A 20,024-nucleotide genomic window follows, 5' to 3' on the forward strand; every position below is an offset into this window, starting at 1 on the left:
AAATGCTGCTTCGTCTATCCAGACTCCTTGATCCAAACAACAACCACCCAAGTACTCTGCTTATACTTCTTTTTTCTACACCCCTTTATTTCACTTTGCACAGTACTACTGTCCAGAGCCCTCTTCTTTTGCTGAAGGCAGCTACAGTGTCTTAATCATTTTTATTCAGGAAATATTTGTAGAAGTAAACTGACAGTATGGGACAAAACAAACAGAAGGAAAAATACAAGGTTATTGGCTCAGTGATTTTCTGATTTCTCACTGTTTAAAAATTGATACCTGAGTTTGCTTTGTGGTTTCAGGCCCCCAGTGGAAGCGCTCAGCAGTCTAGTGTTCCCGAAGCCAAGCGAAGGGGGTCTGCTCAGTGACTCAAGCGAGGGACTCTTACGGAGATAAGGGTCTGGTTTCAGGTCCTCAGCCCTTCCTTTTAGAAGATCTGTGTGAACAATAACATAATCATCTATTCCTGAAGAAGAGAAATTTGACTGGTCATCACACTGTTTTCTCAAACACAATTCTCATTTTATTCTCTTGTACAAATAGATAATATAGATATATAGATGTAGTTTCTGGATTAAGTAATAAAAATGCAAATAGAGACATGGTATTTTCTAGAAAGGCTTCTCCAGGCAGGACTGATTATATAATTCAAAGGGACTAAAGCCAAATAAGTCCCTTGTTCAAAAACTGTTATAAATTTCAAGACTGCATCAGCAGAGTACTGAGCTTAGGCCTTTCTCAAGGGTCTTGTGCAACTATACAGGTCGCACAACCACAGAGCCAGCGCTGCCCTCAAGTCAAGTCCTGTTTTAATCAACATGCCTCTGAGAGAGAAGGCTGGCAGAAAGATGCCTAATGCAATTACCAGGTCACAGATGGCAGCAGATGAAAAGCTGGGAACCAAAAATGATAACTACTTTACAAGAGAAAAAAACCATTCTAATCACAGGGACTGGTTTGCTAAAAGTAAGTAAAAATAATTCTTTTAAGGCTCCTCTTTGCTATCATATTAGCCCGAGTTAAAACAGGTAATGAAACAGGCCAAATCCTCCAAATATTTCTTAACAGACCATGAAAGTATAGAATAGGAGAAAATTTCTAGATTGTCTAGTTTGTATTTACAGAGGAAACGGGACTTGCTCAGTGCTGCTCAACAGGCCAGTACCAGGTCTGGCCCATGGTCACCTCCCAGGATACCATAAATAGTGATGGAAAAAACAAGACTTGTACAGCTAATGGCCACCAATTATGGGTAGTAAAATTGGGAGTGATGCTAATTAGCTCGGAAGAGCAGAGAAAAACAGTGTTTACATCACTAAAGAGAACAACAAAAACAGTGAATTAATCCCCTTTCTGCAGCTTCTGAATGACCTCAGTGTTGGCAAGGTTGGTTGAAAGCAAGCAATTTTCACTGTGTAATCCTTTTCAGTATGGTAAATAGTATCATCCAGGGTAGACAGGTGCCTGGTGGGGCAAAGAAGAGGTGTTGACAATGAACTATTTACTTCAGGGCAATAACTGTTGTAGTTTCAGTGTCAGTATTTACTTTGTCAATTAAAAGAATGGTTTCTCTACACAAAAGGAGTTTTTAAAGCTGGAGGAACAGAGAAGATAGAAATATTATGACCAAAAGCTCACCTACTACATTTGAAAATGGTTAAGATAATAAATTTTATGTCTTAGGTATGTTACAACCTCAACAATAAAAGCTCACCTAGATGCACAGCACTAAGTATATAATCGAGTTATTCTCCACTTTACACTATGTAGCAAGTGTGGAGAATATAAATCAGACAGGTTTTCAATACTCTGTTTTGACTTCGCCTCCATTTCTAGTAAAGGGTCACTTGAGTTACATAAGAATAACGACCTGCTCTATAGACATACTCACCCCCTTCTTTGTTTCTTATTCACCTGACCTTAGACAACCACTGGTCTTTGGTCACCATTTCCTTCTTCCTGGAGGTCATAACTATGATTGGAAGTGCTATGTTTGGAATAAATGCCACTGATTCTTTTTCTAAGCTGAGTTTCATGCATAGAAAAGACAAAAAGTTAACCACACAAGAGAAAGTTAAAATATTTCATATTTAAGGTAATTTACCTGACAGGGGAAGGTCTGGAAGATCCAAACGTTGAGTCACCCCTTTGCTGGCTGACCGAACACTGTTGTAAGTTGAATGCCTCTAAAAAACCAAAGGGCACACCAGCATAAGTGAACTTGTGACATGAGTAACAGCATCAATAAGGTGTGTGCATGCAAGTATGTACAACAGTTCTCAAGCTCCTTAGAATCACCAGGGGGAACATTTTAAAGCAACTTATTTGATTAGATAATAAATGAAATTGGCACAATCCTCAAAAGGAACAGAAAGGACATATAGTGAAAAGAAAGTCACCCTTTCACTCCCTTTACCCAGGTCTCTTGGGGGGCGGTTATCATTGTTAATTAGTTCTGTGACTACCTTCCTCGAATATTCTATGTATATTCAAGAATATGTGTAAAAATACTGTTTTTTTTAAATGGCCAATAGGTAGATGAAAAAAGATGCTCAATATCACTAATCATCAGGGAAAGGCAAATCAAAACCACAATGAGGTATCACCTGTTAGGATGGTCGTTACAAAACAACAACAATAACAACAACAACAACAACAACAACAACCAGAAAATAAGTATTGGTGAGGATGTGGAAAAACTGGAACTTTTGTGCACTGTTGGTGGGTATGTAAAATGATGCAGCTACTATGGGAAAAAGTAGGGAAGTTCTTCAAAAAATTAAAAATAGAACTACCATATGACTGAGCAATCCCACTTCTGGGCATTTATCCAAAAGAATTGAAAACAGGATCTTGAAGAGATATCTACACAGCCATGTTCACTGTAACATTATTAAAAATAGCCAAGAGGTAAAAACAACCTGAATATATCCATCAAGAGAAGAATGGATCAAGAAAATGTGGTATTCATATACAATGAAATACTCTCAGTCTTAAAAAAAGAAAGAAATCCTGTCACCTGCTACAACATAAATGAACCTTGAGAACAGTATCTGTTATGCTGGCAGAGATTTCATCTGCGGTGGTGTGGTCCTAAAGCTGATTCTAGATCTTGACAGAAAGGGTAGTCCCAGGTGAGCACTTAGAGAAAGACTTTCTGATTTTGGCAGAAATAGAAGTGCATTTTTAATGGTCCACCTTTGAGATGTTCTGGACATTTTCCTGGAAGCTCAGTGCAAATTAGAGTCTTCTCCTCCAGGCCTTCCTGGATTAAATTCACTTCTGGTTAACTAGTTAGAGTAATTTCTGATACTTGTAAATTAATCGTGACACTCTTATATAGAAATAGCCCCTTTATTGGACAAACATTTGTAAAGGGGATTTTACTGCATTGTTTTTGTAATAAGTTTAATTCAAAACAACCTAAATGCCCATCAATAGAGTAGTTAAATAAATCACCTCATATTATGTAGCCTTTTAAAAAATGAATTTCTTCTCCAAATACTGACATTTAAAGATATCTCTGATATATTCCTTCATTCATTATTTATTGAACTTCTATTACATGATTGTGGGGTAGCCACTGTTCTAGACAAGAGATATAATAGCAAACAAAATAGATAAAAATATCTGCCCTCAGGAATTACATTCCAATGACAAAGAGAAATGAGCCAGTGTCTGAATAATACGTAATCAAATTTATAAAACTCTCCTTCCCTACACAGACACACAAACACAGACACACACACACACACACACACATTTTTATGCTAAAGAAAAACATCTTGAGGGATATACAATCAGCCAGAGACAGTGGTTATTTCTGGGGCTAGGGAGCAAGGGAGATTTTTCAACTTCTCTTTTAAACTGAAATTTTAGGAAAAGATATTTTTAAAATCAACACAAGAGTAAAAAATTGGTAATAACCCAAAGTCAACCATCAGTAGAACGATGAACTGGAATAGTTATACAAGGAACACTATTATATGCAATGAAAAGAACAAACTGCCATAACAACATTAATGAATTTACAGACATAATGTTGAGCGAAACAATCCAGTCACAAAGGAAAAGATACTCTATGATTCTACTTACATGAAGCCAAGAGCACATAAAATACATGGTGACAGAGGTCAGAATAATGGTGACTTCTAAGGGTTTACAGACGGGTGGTGGCACGAGGGGGCCTTCTGAGGTGATAGAAATGATATCTTGCTGTTGGTAGCATGGGCATATACATATGGAAACATTCAAGCTATATACTTAAGAGTGTACTTAACTCTACGTAAATTATAGCCAGTAGTGTGCTGCTCATAAGGGCCAATTGCCAAATCTTCAGGAATTTTGCAAACTACTTGTTAAACATAGCTGTTATTAAACTTATTAAAAGCAAAAGTAATAAATACATAAAACCCACTGCTTCCTAATTATTTTACTATATTTTTACTATTGAGGTTATTTATACCTAATGTATCTGTACTATAGAAATACTATATAATGCATCTCTCTTCTCAACTCCACATTCACTGATGTCATGGAGATAGCCTGAAATCGGCAATATTTATACCACAGAAACTGGAAAACAGCAAAGTGCCCTCCCACAGGGCACTTGTTCGTAGCAAACTAAGATTCACAGCTCATTCATTATCGATGAGGAAAGTGAAGCATGATCTGTTTCAGTTTTATTAAATAATTTTGTCAATTATCATAAAAAATTGTTTTGTTTGGTTTAACATACAAGGTAGTGGAAGATACCTTCAAGGGTAAAAAAGTAAAAAAAAAAAAACCTTAAAAGACCTCAAACAACAAACACAGCTACTAAGGACACCAGAAAACGAAACCTAGTGATAACAGTGTCGATCTCAGCGCGGGGGAGGCAGTATGCCGAATGCCATCGACGCCAAAGCCCTGGTCTCAGAAAACGCCAACGGGCTCTGGCCTAAAACCATCAAAGATGGCAACGGTGACAGGCTGCATCTAGTGAACTCTGAGAATTTATTAACTGTAAACATTCTTTCTCTCTGGGACATTTAAAAAAGTTCTTTGAGAACAACATCTAGTTCAATGTCCATGTCTAGTAAAAATTACAATCTTCATTTAACTGAAATTTCAAAACTGTCATCTTATGGAAAACAAAGAGTTATTAACAAAACTGTATAAAGTTTACAGTGTCCCTCTTGGACCTTTATTAGGTATCAAAAGTGTGATTTTTTTAATAAGTTAAACTATTATTATTTTAGGCTTATTAAAAATGCTGTGCAACGTGCCTCACAAAATAAACCAATTGGTTTTCACTTCTTTTTTGTTGCTCGTGTAGAAGACATTGTTATAATATGATGTGACACTGACCACCACCCACACATGCCAGGCTCTTTTAATACCTGCATTGGAGAAACAGCAGCAGCTGGGGCAGTCCTCACTGGTATTCCACTCAGGGGACTTCTGGGGGCCTTATGGACAGAAATATTCTGTCCAGCTCCACCTGCCAAAAAAAGAGATGGGAACATTTCTATGTTGCTCAGTTCAGAATAGTAAATAATAGTGCCTGATTTGTTACTTTTTTTAGAGACTAAACAAATATCCTATGAGGCTTACAAAGCATTACCTTCATTACCTTTAATTTTTCCTCTTTTTCTTCTCTGGACTAGTGTTGAATTAGGGAATGAGAAGGGGAGAGTTGACTAAATGGGGGTGGTCTTAGATGTAGGACACAAGAGGAAAAACAAAACAGACGTAATGAGGCACCTGTGGCAATAAGGAACGGGAAAGCTCTTGCACAAACCATTATTGTTAATTAATTTCCCATCTTCATAGACTGAATGTAGCCACTGGGATTTCATATCTTTCAATGTTTGCAGTCTAATTTTAATCTAATTTAGATGAAAACTATTTTGGCAGAGATAACCAGATACATCTTAAGATTAGGTATTATGACTGTCTTCCAATAAGACAAGCACTTTTGTTGTAATCAAGGGAAGAAATATATTGTTATTTTGGATAGATGCACATTTGTTTTCTTCTATGTACTATATTTATGAGTGTAGAATATAGATATGCATTTTTCCCATATATGTAGATAACAAGGAATAAAGGTGACTTGTGAGTCAACCAGACATTTCCAGAAAAAGGTGGGACTGTACCATGATCAAGAATGACAGATCAGCACAGATGGTCACACACAAGACCAGACCAGGTAGAGAAAATTCTAACTGCATATTGTAAGAAGCAGAAGGCCAAGGGTACCAACAAGAGAAGCGAATGAAGATTTAATGCCTCATTTCCTAAAAGACGAAGCCTCTGGCTGACCCTGTAAGAAGGCAAATAGTAGCGACCTGAATTTAATGGACATAGAGGCAGAAAAGGAAGGTGATAAGGTAGAAACTGGAGGCAAGGAAGAGGGAGAGAGAAAGAAGAGATTGTATTATGTGTGAGCCAGACTCCTCATCATCATCTCACTAGAACTTTAGACGGGCTGCAAGCCTCCTTTACACAGTGGGAGCATGTGGAATGATCTAGAAAGAACCCTTAGGGCTGCATCAATTTGGGGCTAAGGTGGAATAGAGACATGCTTGATATTTGGGGCCACAGTTTAAATTTGAGTTTTGCTTATGAAACAAAATGATTGAATACCTGGGTGTCCCAAGTCAAATGACTTAATAAGGGACTTAACGGTGGTTGCAGACTCCACAGGTGTTGGAGATGTTCTGTTCACATAGACACCATGCCACCGGCCAGGAACATCGACCTCAGAGTGCTCGGACTCTTCACGCACAGGTCTGCACAGTAAAGAGCAAATCAAATTGAAAAGGTGGAGGATGTTTCATGGGGGAAAAGACACAGATGGAAACAGAACCAACACAGAGAAAAAAGACCTGGAAGGAGAATCCCAAACTTAAAATCCTGTTTTCTGTATCAGCTTTGCATCTTTAGGAAATCATGAATGTGCTGCTCTCAATTTTTATCAGAGATGTTTTCGTGGGAATGACCAGAAATAGCATTTTTATATGTAGTGATGCTAGCTCTAAATAAAAAGGATGTGAGTCTACTTTGCAAACCGTAAAAATATATGTATATTATTTATCATAAATGTTTAGTTTACTATCTGTCAATGGAGGGAATACAATGGATTGGCTTGTCAGAGTGTATCACATCTGGCATACAGAGGTTGGAAAGATGTCACCTCAGGACTCCCCTGCAACTAGAATTTCCGATGTGATTTTGGTTCCACCAGTCAGAAAAGCTGTGGGCAAGTCCTAGAGCAGAACCCGAATAGGGGAAGAGAGGCAGGGCACAGGACATTCGCCATATTGAGACAGACTGTAGCAGAGGCAAGATGCTTCTGCTGCTGCTAACTGGTGGTAGCTTTCCAACTGGCAGCTTCTCAATTTTAGGCTCCATTCTTGGCAGAGGCAGCAGCCCCGCCCCCCCAGTAGCCCAGTCCTATATTATGACGTTAGTTGTTCTTAGAAGCTGAGCCTAGACTGTTTCTTCAGCCCTCACGCAAGCCATTTAATATCTTTCTGCTTAAACCAACAATGATTTTTATATATGCATAACAGAATCCCGACTCATATACTGTTTACTTCAAGAGAGAGAATGCTAATAATAGTATTCTAGAAAAAGTAACACTGCAACTCTGTATGAAACAAAGTTTCTACTCTCACCAGAACTTTCTTGGTAAGTTCTTACTATGGTTTCTAAATTTGAGCAGACTCTTAGAAGAATCTTCTATAGATCACCTGATTCTGTCCTCTCATGCATAGCTTCCTTATCCAGGGGACTTTCACATGTCATTTAATCACCCTGTGAATGAGCCAATACAAAATCTCCCAATCTTCTGATTTCCAAATCACTGCTCTTTTTATTATATCAAATTGCCACAGCTGTTTGGCAAGGTGTCTAATTTATGAGAATGGCTCAGCGTATTTCTGGCAGTATATTTTAATAAGGTCAGTGGAAGTTTAAAATATTTATTTTCTGATCTTTTTTGAAATTAATCTAGCTACCATAAGCTTCTTGTCCTTAAGCTATCATAAACTTACTTGTCCTTAATTCTCAAAGCTTCCTCCTACTGATCCATAATCAACATGAATAGAATACATTTAAGTGAATCAAAACTTAAAACACTTAAATCACACTACTCTATACTCATCTCCACAAGCCCTTCTTCTGAGAAAACAAACAAACAAAAAACAACAAAAACCAGTAAACTGGTAACTTCTTTGGAAGAAAGTATTAGGCATTTCAGAAACTAGTAAGGTGATGGGTTTAAAATATTTTTTATTGGATGGGCTTGGTTTCTGTGTTTTGCTCACTGTTATGTAGTATAAAAATAGGTGCTGTATATGCAGAAAGAAAATAAAATCAGGTTATGTACGAGCAGAAAAAAAAAATCCTGTTTCTGTCCCAGCCATTCTCAGGGGGGTCAGAAACAGACAGAATAGGCCACCTTCTTCCAGTCCACTTAAGTAACTTGCTACCAAAGGGCCTTGTAGAAACTTAAGGCAACTCTCAAAGGAAGAACATTTTTAAAAATTAATTTTCATTTCATTCCTTGCTAATTTGATAAGAATAAAATAAAGAATCCTACATTCTGCTTAAGAGTTCCCTTCAATTATCTAAGTTTCTCTGTGATTCAAAACATCAAACAATAAACAGGAAGACTCATTTAGACTCCATAAATCACAAGGTTACAAGAACCAATTCCCAGTTCTTCTCCTTCAGACAGCCAAGGACAATATTTCAAATGATCAGTCTGGCTAGAACACGAGTCAGTATTAAGTAGAGAAGCTACTGGACTAAATACTCACCATGTTATGTAACTCTGTGTGTGTGTGTGTGTGTGTGTGTGTGTGTGTGTGTGTGTTTTCAAAACAAAGCCTGACTGAAGAACCACAGAAAACAGTTATTTAAGAGCACCATTGGTTTTACTAGTACTTTAATCATAAACAGGCTTGAAATTCCTTGCACCAGCCTGTCTTAGAATTATTTGGGATCAACCAGTAACAACCCCAGCAATAAATGAAGTACAGCTGACCCTTGAACGACATGGGTTTGAACCACGCAGACCCACTTATACGTGGATTTTTTTTTCAATAAATATGTATAGTACATACAAAGAAATGTATTTTCTCTTATGATTTTAACATTTTTTTCTCTAGCTTACCTTATTGTAAGAATAAGTATATAACATATATCAAATATGTATTAATTGACTGTTTATGTTACTGGTAAGGCTTCCTGTCAACAGTAGGCTATTAGTAGTTAAGTTCTGGAGGAGTCAAAATGTATGTGGATTTTCAACTGTGCAGGGGGTCAGTGTGCCGCTAACCCTGTGTAGTTCAAGGGTCGGCTGTATCACATTTCCTCTGTTCCAAGGAAGAATAAGAACTCTATTCTATAAAGGATATTAAAAAATATTTAAGCATAGAGCCAGTTGTACTGTCGCAAATTCATTAAATAAAGGAAAAACTGCAAGGTATCACTATCGGGTAAACATTTGTTCAAAGTTAGCTGGCCACTGCCTCCTAAGACAGATGTTAGGTTCTAAGGTCAATCCAAATCACCCAAAAATATAGCTACATGGTTTTGTAAATACAACTGAATACAAACACACCATCTTTCGACAAGCCTAATGCATTTGTTTTTCCTACAGCATTTAACAGTTTGCTTTTTCTTCAGGTGCATCTCATATGCAATAGCTGCCTTGTGTTTAGGGGCCATGTTTAAAACAACAAAAATGAGGCATATTTTCCTTCTGCTCCCACATGTAAAACTATGATACTAAATACTTTCCACAAGAATATGCGTATAACTCCATAGTACTAGGTGTCTTAAAAATATTATCTAATTGAATTTTTCACAAAACGCTGTTATTTTAGATGAAAAATTTGACAGACGTCATGTGTCTTGTAAACGGTGAATCTGAAATGCAAATCCAGCAGTCTGACTATGTCTTTTTCAAATTTTCAATAATGCACAGGTGGTCCTCTGAGAGGCACACAGGGTTCTAAAAAAAATAAAAATGTGCTGGCATTTCTTGTTGAAATTTAACACATATTTAAGAAAAGTACTACAAATATTTATTTCATTGCTTATTTTTATGCAATAATATGCTCTTAGTGACAACACATACTGAGAATGACAGACAGTTATAGGCAAGATTACCTGGTACATGAACAAAGGGCAGGTATATTTCCCATGGACCACGTCATCTACTGACTGCTGGTCTACCTTATATATTTTTCATTATAATTTAAACATATTAAACTCATATGTCTAACTTTTTAAAAAAAGTTATCTAATATAATTCACTGCTTTCTTTGTTTGGTTATAGAGTCTACAAGTATTGTCAATTTTCTACAGCACTTACTTCATCGTAGAGAACACCCCTTTACATTGGTGTATATTTTGATCCAAGAACATGTGAGCTCTTGTACAAAATTAAAGTATCCACAGGTCAACTACATTTGTTAAAAGTCACATACCACTGCTACCTTCACAACTGGCAGATTAATGCTTGTAAAGAAAACCAGTCATGTCAATCACATGCTTAAAAGCACTCTTTCCTGAACAACTGAGTGAAGCCCAGCGCTAGGCCTTTCCCGGTGCCAGAAAGACTTATATCCTGACTCCCCTCTACGCACCTGGCTTTTGAACTATAATAGCCACTTGAAGGGTTTTTTTTTTTTTTATGTCCTACCTCTATGCCTTTGCTCATTCTATGCCCTTACCTAAAATGTAATTTTCTCAAAATATTCCATATCGTTATACACAAATCTAAAAGAAGTTTGTAGCTCTAGAGTGAGACAGAAATTGGTAAGTATTCTGTCTCAGGTGTCAAAGTGTCTTCTGAGTTTCACTTTTTAATTTCGATATAAACATATGTATGACAATAAAAACAAAGTAAGATGGTAATTTGAACACAGCATCTAAATCTAAATCTCCAAATTCCAATAGTAAAACCCAAAGAAATATATTGTAAAACTCCTGCATCAGTACTGAAAACTGCAGAAAGATATCACCTACTTGCCTTAGACTTTGAAGAATTTCTGCTACCTAGAGAATAAGAATGGGGAAATGGAAAGAAAATACTAAGGGTTTATCTTGAATTTCTTTTTAAAGAAAATAAAAGTATGGGAAAACCCCACTAATGTCCCTTACAGTAGAGGACCAAGGTTGTGAGGAGCATGGAATGCCCAGAAAACATGCAGAGTGTTCTTCCTGCAAAGGATCAGTAACATTAAAATGTGACTGTCTGAAGAGACCAGAGATGGTTCATCCCAGGCACAAAGGAGAACAACAAAAAAAGTCAGACGAAGAAGAGCAAACAACGGGCCAAGCAAAACTAGACCTAAAAGGCTGGCTCCCGATTCCAATTTCACCAAACAGAGAAGAAACTGGACATAGATGAATTTCCACCACTAGGCACCTTTTCCTCTATATTCTATTTGAGCTTCTGTGCCTCTGCTATGTCACATAAATTTACCTTAAAGAGCCTGCCTTCTAGTTTAAGATACAATATATTTAAAATAATCAGGCAAAGTGAGTTTGGGTCTAAGCAGAATCCACAGACACTGATTTCGGGCAAATGTCAGGCCCTGATACACTATCATTTGTTTAAGCAAGAATAAGTGATGGGTAAAAACATGCCCTGATCTATTAATATATTTCATAAAATAAAATGAATAACTGCACTCAAGGGAGAACAGACATTTGTAAATTTGACAGGAAACAGAATTAGACACTTGATAACATCTGCCTTGAGAATACAAAAAAATTCAAGAAAATAATAAAATATATTAAAGATGACAATTTAAAATAAAAGGATGAATTAAAAAAATGATTATTAGCAATCTAACAATCCATTAAAATATTTTAAAGCAGAACCAGCTTAAGAGAAAAAGAAATGAGGACATATTGGAAAAGTCTCTCTGAACATAGATGAAATGAACAATGTAAAGGTGCGGTTTCAATCAGTAGGCAAAAGATTGTTTTGGTTATAAATGGTGCCAGCATGACCGGCTGTCATATGAAAGAAAAAGACCCATACCCCACATCAGACTTAATAAAGGAGGATCAAATATCTGAGAAAGGGGGAAGGGCAGGGAGAGGAAGGGAGGAAAGGAGGAAGAGAAACAGATGAATAAAATGTAATAGCCTATTTGTACAAGATTAGGGTAAGGGAAAATCTTAAACAAAAACAAAACACTTAGAAGCAATAAAGGAAAATACTAACAGATTGTATTACATAACAATATCAAATTTTCCATGACAAAGATGATAAAGCCAAAACACCCCAAATTACTGGGATAAACATACATCCCTAATAAAATACTAATTTATAAACTGATAAGACAAAAACAATCAGCTCAAGTGCTCAACTAACAATTCTCAAAATAGAAAATACAAATGGTTAACATGTAAAAATATGCTCAGGGAAATGAAAACTGAAGCACTAATGAGACAGCATTTTTTGCTTACCCTATTGGTAAAAACAGATTAATATTATCTGTAGCTGCTAAGGCTATGTATAAACAGGCACTCTCATCAAGAGTAAAATGTCACAAGTCGTAGGTAAGTAATCTGGCAAAATGTATTAAAATTAAGTGTGCATATTCTCTAAAACAGCAATCATACTTTCAGAAACCCATCTTATAAAAACAGAAACATAAGTCTATAAGGCTGTATCAATAAGGATTATTATTATTATGGCATTATTTGGAAAGAAAAAATCTAGAACACAACCTCGATATTCATCAGCATGGCAATATCTGAATATTCTAGGGCAAGTCCATTCTCTGGGATGCTGTGCTGCTATTAAAATGAGTTAAATTCATATATATTGACCTGGAAGGATGCCCATGATACACTGTTAAGTGAAACGTAAAGGTGCAGAGTAATGTATAGAATATAATCCAGTTTTATAAAGAAAAATAAAGGAACCCTACACATTTATATGAGTAAAGGGAGAGGTAAAGAAAAACATATAATGGGAACATTGAGTACCTAAGATTAATATTTTTCTCTATAAATCTCCATTTTGTTATCAGCATACCTAAATTTACTTTGTAATTAAGAAATCCAATACATCAAATCACCTAACAATCTACTTGTTTTTCAACAAGGCAAATCTAGACTTTAAATTCCATGTGATATATTTTCTGATACATTAGATTTTTGTTTTCAAAATTAATTTATGTGCAATTAGTATGTTTGCTCCTTGCCCACTTGTTCTAATAATGAAATCATGTAAAAAATGACACATATTTAAAATCAACCTCCTATCTACAACTTGTATCAGAAGTCCAGCTTGCTTCTACCTCAAATTCTAGATATTTAATGTGGCTTTAAAGTTCTGAAACTATATGCACTAGAAAACAGAACAAGATGACATAAAAATCTCTGCAGAAACGTGGCCAATGATAAAAATAATCAGGCAACAGACTCTTCTAAATAATAACATATTTATTTAGCACTTCATAAATGCTTTACATATAAAAATATCCAACAGTCCCCAGAGTAAAGACAGATCAAAATATGGTGTACAAATACAGCTGTAAATTTTAAGTCGAGGTTGTACTTTTCTTAGATTGTTTATATTAGAAAACACCCAGTAAATGAATTTTATGTCATTCTAATAATTCTCAACCTGAGGTAAAGCTCTCCCGGTTTATAAATTTCTACCCTAGTAGGACAATTCCAGCAAGTGTTTAAACTATTTTTACACAGAAGACATCAACTTCTCTTCTTTCTATTACCAGGCCAAATTCTTCTAGTGATTCAGTGCTCTCCAGTGTGACACCCTACAATGTCTTCCTGAGTTAAAGAGCAATCCTGCTCTTTTAATTTTCCTTGGATTGGACAGTAACTCTTGTCTTAACCCTTGGATAGCGTAGCTGCTAATGACCCGATGCTGTCTGGACTGAACACTAGTTTCTCACATGAGAGCTGCAGTAGGATCTGCTAACTAGATACAGATCTTCACAACGTACGTACTTCTGAAAGTTTAAAACCACACTTTGAACTTTATGCTTCTGGATAAATCTTTTAAGTTTCCAGGGTAAATTTTATTCATGAGGCATCCTCTGCAGTTAGTTGTTGTTCATTAGTTTTCAGTTAGACTTCAAGCAGCATTGTCACCACATAAACTTATCTGGCTTAACTACATCCTTTATTATCAATCGAACATCTATTTATGTTAAGCCTAACACCGAGATTTTTGGAAACCAACCCAAAACTTAGTGGGTGGCTTGTTTCAGATGAGGTAATGAAGTCAGACCCCAGCTAGAACAGACGCGATCAAGCCATTATATAAAGGAAGCAGAACTTTCTAACTTCTTCAGAATGAGACGTCACACAGATAGCTTCCTATTTTACCTTAAATAGTGTTAATTCCAAAATTATCAGATACCGTACTCAAAAGGAAGCATAAAAATAAACTCCAAAAAGTAAAACACGAGCATGGGCGGCATCCGCCAGCGCTCTGAGTTTGCTATGCTACTGCTCTCTCTGAACACTCTAGTTGCATATCAAAACTTTTCCACAACAGACTTGTACTTTGTTTTTTTTCAGAACAATTTCGTTTTATGCTCCAAATAAAAGCCTGCTGACTCTTCTGAGAAAAAGAAAAAGAATCATCTTTTTGTAATGAGTTGATTCCAAAATGTAGAAAAAGGGTAATAAGACTTGATTGCAATGACTCTGTAAAACAATGGATGTTATAAGGAGACAATCTGGCTCTTTATAGAGAATTTCTCCTCTACATTACTCCCCCTTTCATATAGAAATGGCTGTAGATCCCCATCATGGCAAGGGCTGAGCTGTCTTTCTTCCATCAAATGCTCTGCTAGCTGACAGAGACCATGGAGCTGTGAAAATAGAAATGGGAGGGGAAAGGCTGGTAAAGGAGTTACTTAATGCAACATGACATTTGTCTACAAATATAAGAATTAACAGCTGACACTTGTCCCACAGAGCAAAGCTAATATCCAGAATAAGACCTACATGTTTGAATTCCTATTGTTTCAGTTTTCTTGGAAGTCAAAGGTCTTCAGACAGAAAATGCCAAAGACTTCAAAACGCCATTACCAGGCTCCTCCCCGGACCATCACCAACAGACAACTGTGTTGGTAAAGTAGAGATGTCCAGGATGAACAAAATCAGACCCTCCGTAATTTACAGAGTGACTCGTGCTTCCCTCTACTATGCTATAGTCACGGCCAAAAAGAAAAAAAAAAGATTTCACTTATTGCTATGACATAAAAATCCTAAAGGCCTAAGGGAAGCACATGTCTACACTTTTCAAAGCAAATCTTTACAGATGGGGGTTGGGGAGCAAGGAAGTAGACATAATACTTTAGAATTAAAGTCTTTGTATCTAATGCCATCCATAAGTGCAAATTTAAACTATAAAAAAATAAGTAGTATGAGAGTGAAAGAATTAAGCTTGTTGGGATACCAGAGGACCAGTTTCTACATCAAGGGCAAAATAAAATGCCATAGGTCCCTGATGGTCTACAGTGCTAATGTGAGGTATGCTCAGAAACTGCTTAGGAATCTCCATGAGAACTGGTCTCCTTCCATCAGGGCCAGGGATGCTTATCAGAGCATGTGCTGCAAGAGAGCTAGAAAAGACAACGTAGTGACTTAAGAATCTACACCTCCAACTTCCACACTTTCCCTTTGAGTGACAGCCCCAGAATACTCAGTGAGAGTCTGTGATGCATTACAGCTATTAAGAACAACACAAAGGGTGGCACAAGCACAAGACTGACGTTAGGGCAGAATACGTTTGTGCGCACACAGAGTTAAAAGCCAATTCCAGAGAGTCTGGCAGTGATATGCAGTCATGCTGCTTGCTTTAGAGGTGAGAACGCAAGAACCAGTGGCACACACTAAACACATTTTGAATTTTAGACATTCTATTTTTAGAAACTGACACAGTTAATTAGTGTTTTTAACGACCTCTTTTTTGAGATGTTTATTGGTGTCATATGATACACACATAAAAATCAAGTAAACCACCTAAAAACTAATGGTCTTTACTGTTTCGGAGTAAGAGAAAAACCACATAGGTCTTTTCCTGCTACTCTTCGAGAAGCCTGTCATATACTGCTCATCAACAATGTCTTTCTTTAAAAAGGCTATATGTGGCCCATCCAATCATTAAGTCAAGTTACACATGTAGTCTCTGTGTCTGCCAGGCCTGAGGACTCAATATTTCAGAAAAAAGATTTGATGTTTTAATTTTGATGAGAGTCTTTATTTCAATGTCTTTCTCTTAATGATTCAAAATTAGAAGAAGTCAGAGTTGAAAAGTGATTCCTTATCCTTATTCATGTCCAGTAAAACATATCACACTCGGGTCCATAAAAACTACATTGGCTTGTTGAAATTTCTGGAAGAGAAAGACGGGGTCCACAGCCCAGCTAGAATGTGGACACACCATTGTGTCAAGGAGGTTCCAAGGATTGCACTGGAAAGATGGTACTGTTGACATTTGAACTCCTGACTCTTCTATCAGAGAAAGGCCAGCTGACCAACTAGTCTCAGAGAATAGCAGAACTTACAGGGGCCTTACAAAACGACTTACTCTTATCTCCTCATTTAAGAGAGGAAGGAGCTAGGTCTGGGAAGGAAACCTTGCCAGTTGGTGGCAAAGTTGAGACTAGAGACTCATCTTCCTATATATCTTAACATCAGTTATTCTGACTCCAAAATAAAAATACTTTTAAAATATAACAGGGCTGATGATTGCTAATGAGCTAAGTTTTTGAGTTATCTAAAATACTAAGTTAAATAATATGCCATATGTTTTAGTTACTGAGTTCTTGGTAATAAACGCTAATTTAATTTTCTTGCTCACTAGCCTAACTATGTTCTTTAAGAATGCCCATATATGCAAAATGAGAATCTGAATCAGTTAATTCCGTGTTACGATCAAAGTGTTTTTCAGATGCTCTTACCTTTTCTCGGTTGTACTTGGAGGACCTCATCAGAGAATTTTCTGCAAGTTCTTTGGCTGTGTCTGAACCAAGAATGACTTTTGAGTTCTCAGATGACTGTCAAAGTCAAATCGAGTTTCAGTCAAGAAACTCATTCAGCCAAGACGGAAACACTATGTTGCTTCAGGACCTTTGAGGGTAGGAGGTGGTTTCAAGTCTTGATCATGTGGTAAGTTCAGGAAGTGACTGAGCCATCAGCGAGTAGTAACTTTCAAATAGTCAACTCTTTAGAAGAGACAGTTTGCCAGAGAAGTGCAGAATCAGACATGAAAACAGCCCTGGCAGATGTCTGAAGTCCTGCCCAATGCAATGATAGGCAAGAAACACACTGAAGCCTACAGTTTCAGTAATAAGCCATGTTCTGAATTGGTGTCAGTTCTAGAATTTGAAATGTTTTGTGATAAGGGATTAAACTGCTGGATTTAGGAGGTAGGTATGCAAATCACTGGAAAATCAAAAGAGAAACATATTGGGTTAAAAAAAAAAAATGACCCTAAGTTTGAAGATGTAGGATAGAGTATACGGAGTCCTAAATTGTCAAGATGCATGCAGAGATCTCCTATGTTATCAGGGTTCAAGTTGTATAACTGGCCTATATCTTAGAATCTATGTAAGAGATGCAACATCTCAATTGATGACTTATTAGAGACACCACACAAACTCAAGACTTGTCTTTTACCGTTTATCTATAACTTGTAAATGAAGCAACACAAGTCAGGATTTGGTTCCTCTTCCAAAGATACAATATAAACGTAAGACAAACGGACAAATAAAAGCAGACACGAAATAAACTAAAACGACTTCACATTTTATAGGTAACACTATACAATCTAGTTTTCCTATTCTTCTACCTTATTTTAAAATTCATATGCTTTGGTGGTCAGAGGGAACAGGTATGACTATGAAATAATGATCTTGCTTTTCAAGAGTGAATTGCGGACTCAGTTCCTCATCTAATCTTAATCCTTCTCTAAAGGCTATCTTACATAAAATTCATAAACAAAGGAATGAGGGATCAATTGAAGCAAGTTTTGTAAGAGAATCGAAACAGAATTCTGAGAAAAAATTTGCTCTTTTCAGCATCATGAAATTTCATAATACATCAGACCCAAAGGCTCAGAATTTGCCAATGAACAACCTTCCTCATCCTAGAGAACACGTAAAAAGAACAAACTGCATAAATCAGCATTTGGAAATACTACATTTCATATTTGAGAGACATCTGGAAATTCAAAATAATTTCCTAATATCCAAGAATCTCAAACTTAAGGACATTTATCCCTGACTTGAGAAAGATAACACCGCATTAGTTAAAGCCTAAAACACTATTTATAATCTTGTTTGTAAACCACTTAAATTCTAAACAATAATTAACTTTGAGCTCACTTTAGGGATACCTCCCTCTGAAACTCTGCTGTTAAGAAAGCTCTCTGGGGCCATACATTATGCGTTTTCCCTCCCTTAAGAACAGGAGGGAAAGTTACATATCAGCCAGATGTATGTTTTCCACACTCATCCTTTTTAACAAAGTGGGTTATTTGAAGGGCTGTTTGAGGTAGCCCACAGGAGTTGCCAATAAAGAAGCATGTCCCTGGGCCAGAAGGGACAAGTCCTTTATCTAGTGGCAAGTCCCCCTAGGGTCAAGTCCAGCTTCTCTTGCTGTATACGACTGACTGTGAAAGGTGTGGCTGCTGCCCGCGAAATGTGCGCGTCCCTGTGCTAATAAACACTAGCTTTAAGTAGTATGGATCCTAGACATGACTTCTATTCCTTCAACCCAGGAGACACCTGGCTAGAGCTTTTGTACATATGTAAGTGAAGAGTTTCCTCATCACCTTCAGTCAGAAAAGGGCAGTGACTGGCACTGGATGGGATATTCCTAGTTGTGCAGTGGCAGTCATGGTAGAGTGAGCCTAGAAAAGAGTAAACATTCGGCACGGAGAGACATAAAAGCGGCACGAACGCCATGCATGATGATTAAGTGAGAAGCCAAGCACTGTGCGGAAGCCCTCAGACTCACGAAGGCGCGGCTGTGCTTGTGACCCACCTGCTGTGGCCCTGCAAGTCCCCCAGCTCTTTCTGCAGCCTGGCGTTCTTCTCCTCTTCCTCCAGCAGCCTCCTCTTCACAGTGCGCAGCTCCTGCTGGGCCTCACATTTGATGTCGTTGGCCACCACCACAGCAGTCTGCAGGTCCGCCTGGAACCGCCTCCACTCCTCGGTCTCCTCCTGAAAATGCCAGAGTCCACACCTGAGTCAGATGCTACCAGGGCTGGCACCCAGACAGGGGGCTCCAGGGTCCCCTGTTCCAATCATTGAGAATGACTGGCTGGGCGGTACTTAGTGAGGCACTGCTTTAATGGTAGCTCACTACTGGAAAAAGGCACAGGTGGGAATTACACCTTCATGTTATCAGAGTTCTCCATCTTGAAACTGAATGGCTGCTTTAATTTTACTTCCTGCCAATACTAATTTGTTCCGGGGCCCCTGCCATGGAAATGTACTATGAGAAAATAGGCTAGAGAGAGTAATCAGGGTAATTTTTCAAAGGTTTCCAAACCTAAGAGGGAGATACTTTTAGGAAAATGATGGAGATGGTCCCCAACCCCTGCTGTAACTGCATCTCACCTTTATCTGCTTAGTCAGAGTCTTTAACTGTCTTTCCAGGTCTGATTTCTGTTCCTCTAGCTTCATCACGTTGCCTAGAAATAAACAAGTCAGACAGGAGTTGGAAGAGCTGCGAGACTCTTGGGAGAAGGCAAGCTAGGTAGCAAAGGATCAGATCCAGATTTGGCAATAGGCTTTAAAATCCACCCATTCTACTACAGATTTCATTCTTGGCACCCTGAAAACCGGGAGCCAGAAGCAGAAGGTTCTCCCAAGACAGAAAATGAGATGAATTAGAAAACCGGTGGTGTTTTGTTAGGTTACACCCTCAGATGACAGGCTGTACAACCATGTAGCACTATGGGAAGGGATCTAAAGAGTCACTCACACTTACTACACTTACTCTTGGCTTCC

At 37.5% G+C, this 20,024-nt stretch overlaps 1 protein-coding gene across 6 annotated transcripts in view; it reads right to left on the minus strand.

Annotated features, from left to right (window-relative positions):
• SPECC1 (sperm antigen with calponin homology and coiled-coil domains 1) overlaps positions 1 to 20,024 on the minus strand; it is a 189,548-nt gene that overhangs the window by 53,107 nt on the left and 116,417 nt on the right. For 3 of the 6 annotated variants that reach the window (XM_039847476.1, XM_039847481.1, XM_039847477.1), the window contains 6 exons: positions 19,632 to 19,705; positions 19,054 to 19,232; positions 6,631 to 6,776; positions 5,382 to 5,482; positions 2,105 to 2,186; positions 280 to 436 (listed from right to left, as the gene is read on the minus strand). In XM_039847476.1, the coding sequence (XP_039703410.1) occupies positions 280 to 436; positions 2,105 to 2,186; positions 5,382 to 5,482; positions 6,631 to 6,776; positions 19,054 to 19,232; positions 19,632 to 19,705 (739 nt within the window). The other 3 variants (XM_039847478.1, XM_039847480.1, XM_039847479.1) reach the window with 3 other exon arrangements.

Source organism: Pteropus medius, unplaced genomic scaffold (assembly GCF_902729225.1).
Source record: "Pteropus medius unplaced genomic scaffold, Ma_sr-lr_union100, whole genome shotgun sequence".
Lineage (NCBI taxonomy): Eukaryota > Metazoa > Chordata > Mammalia > Chiroptera > Pteropodidae > Pteropus > Pteropus medius.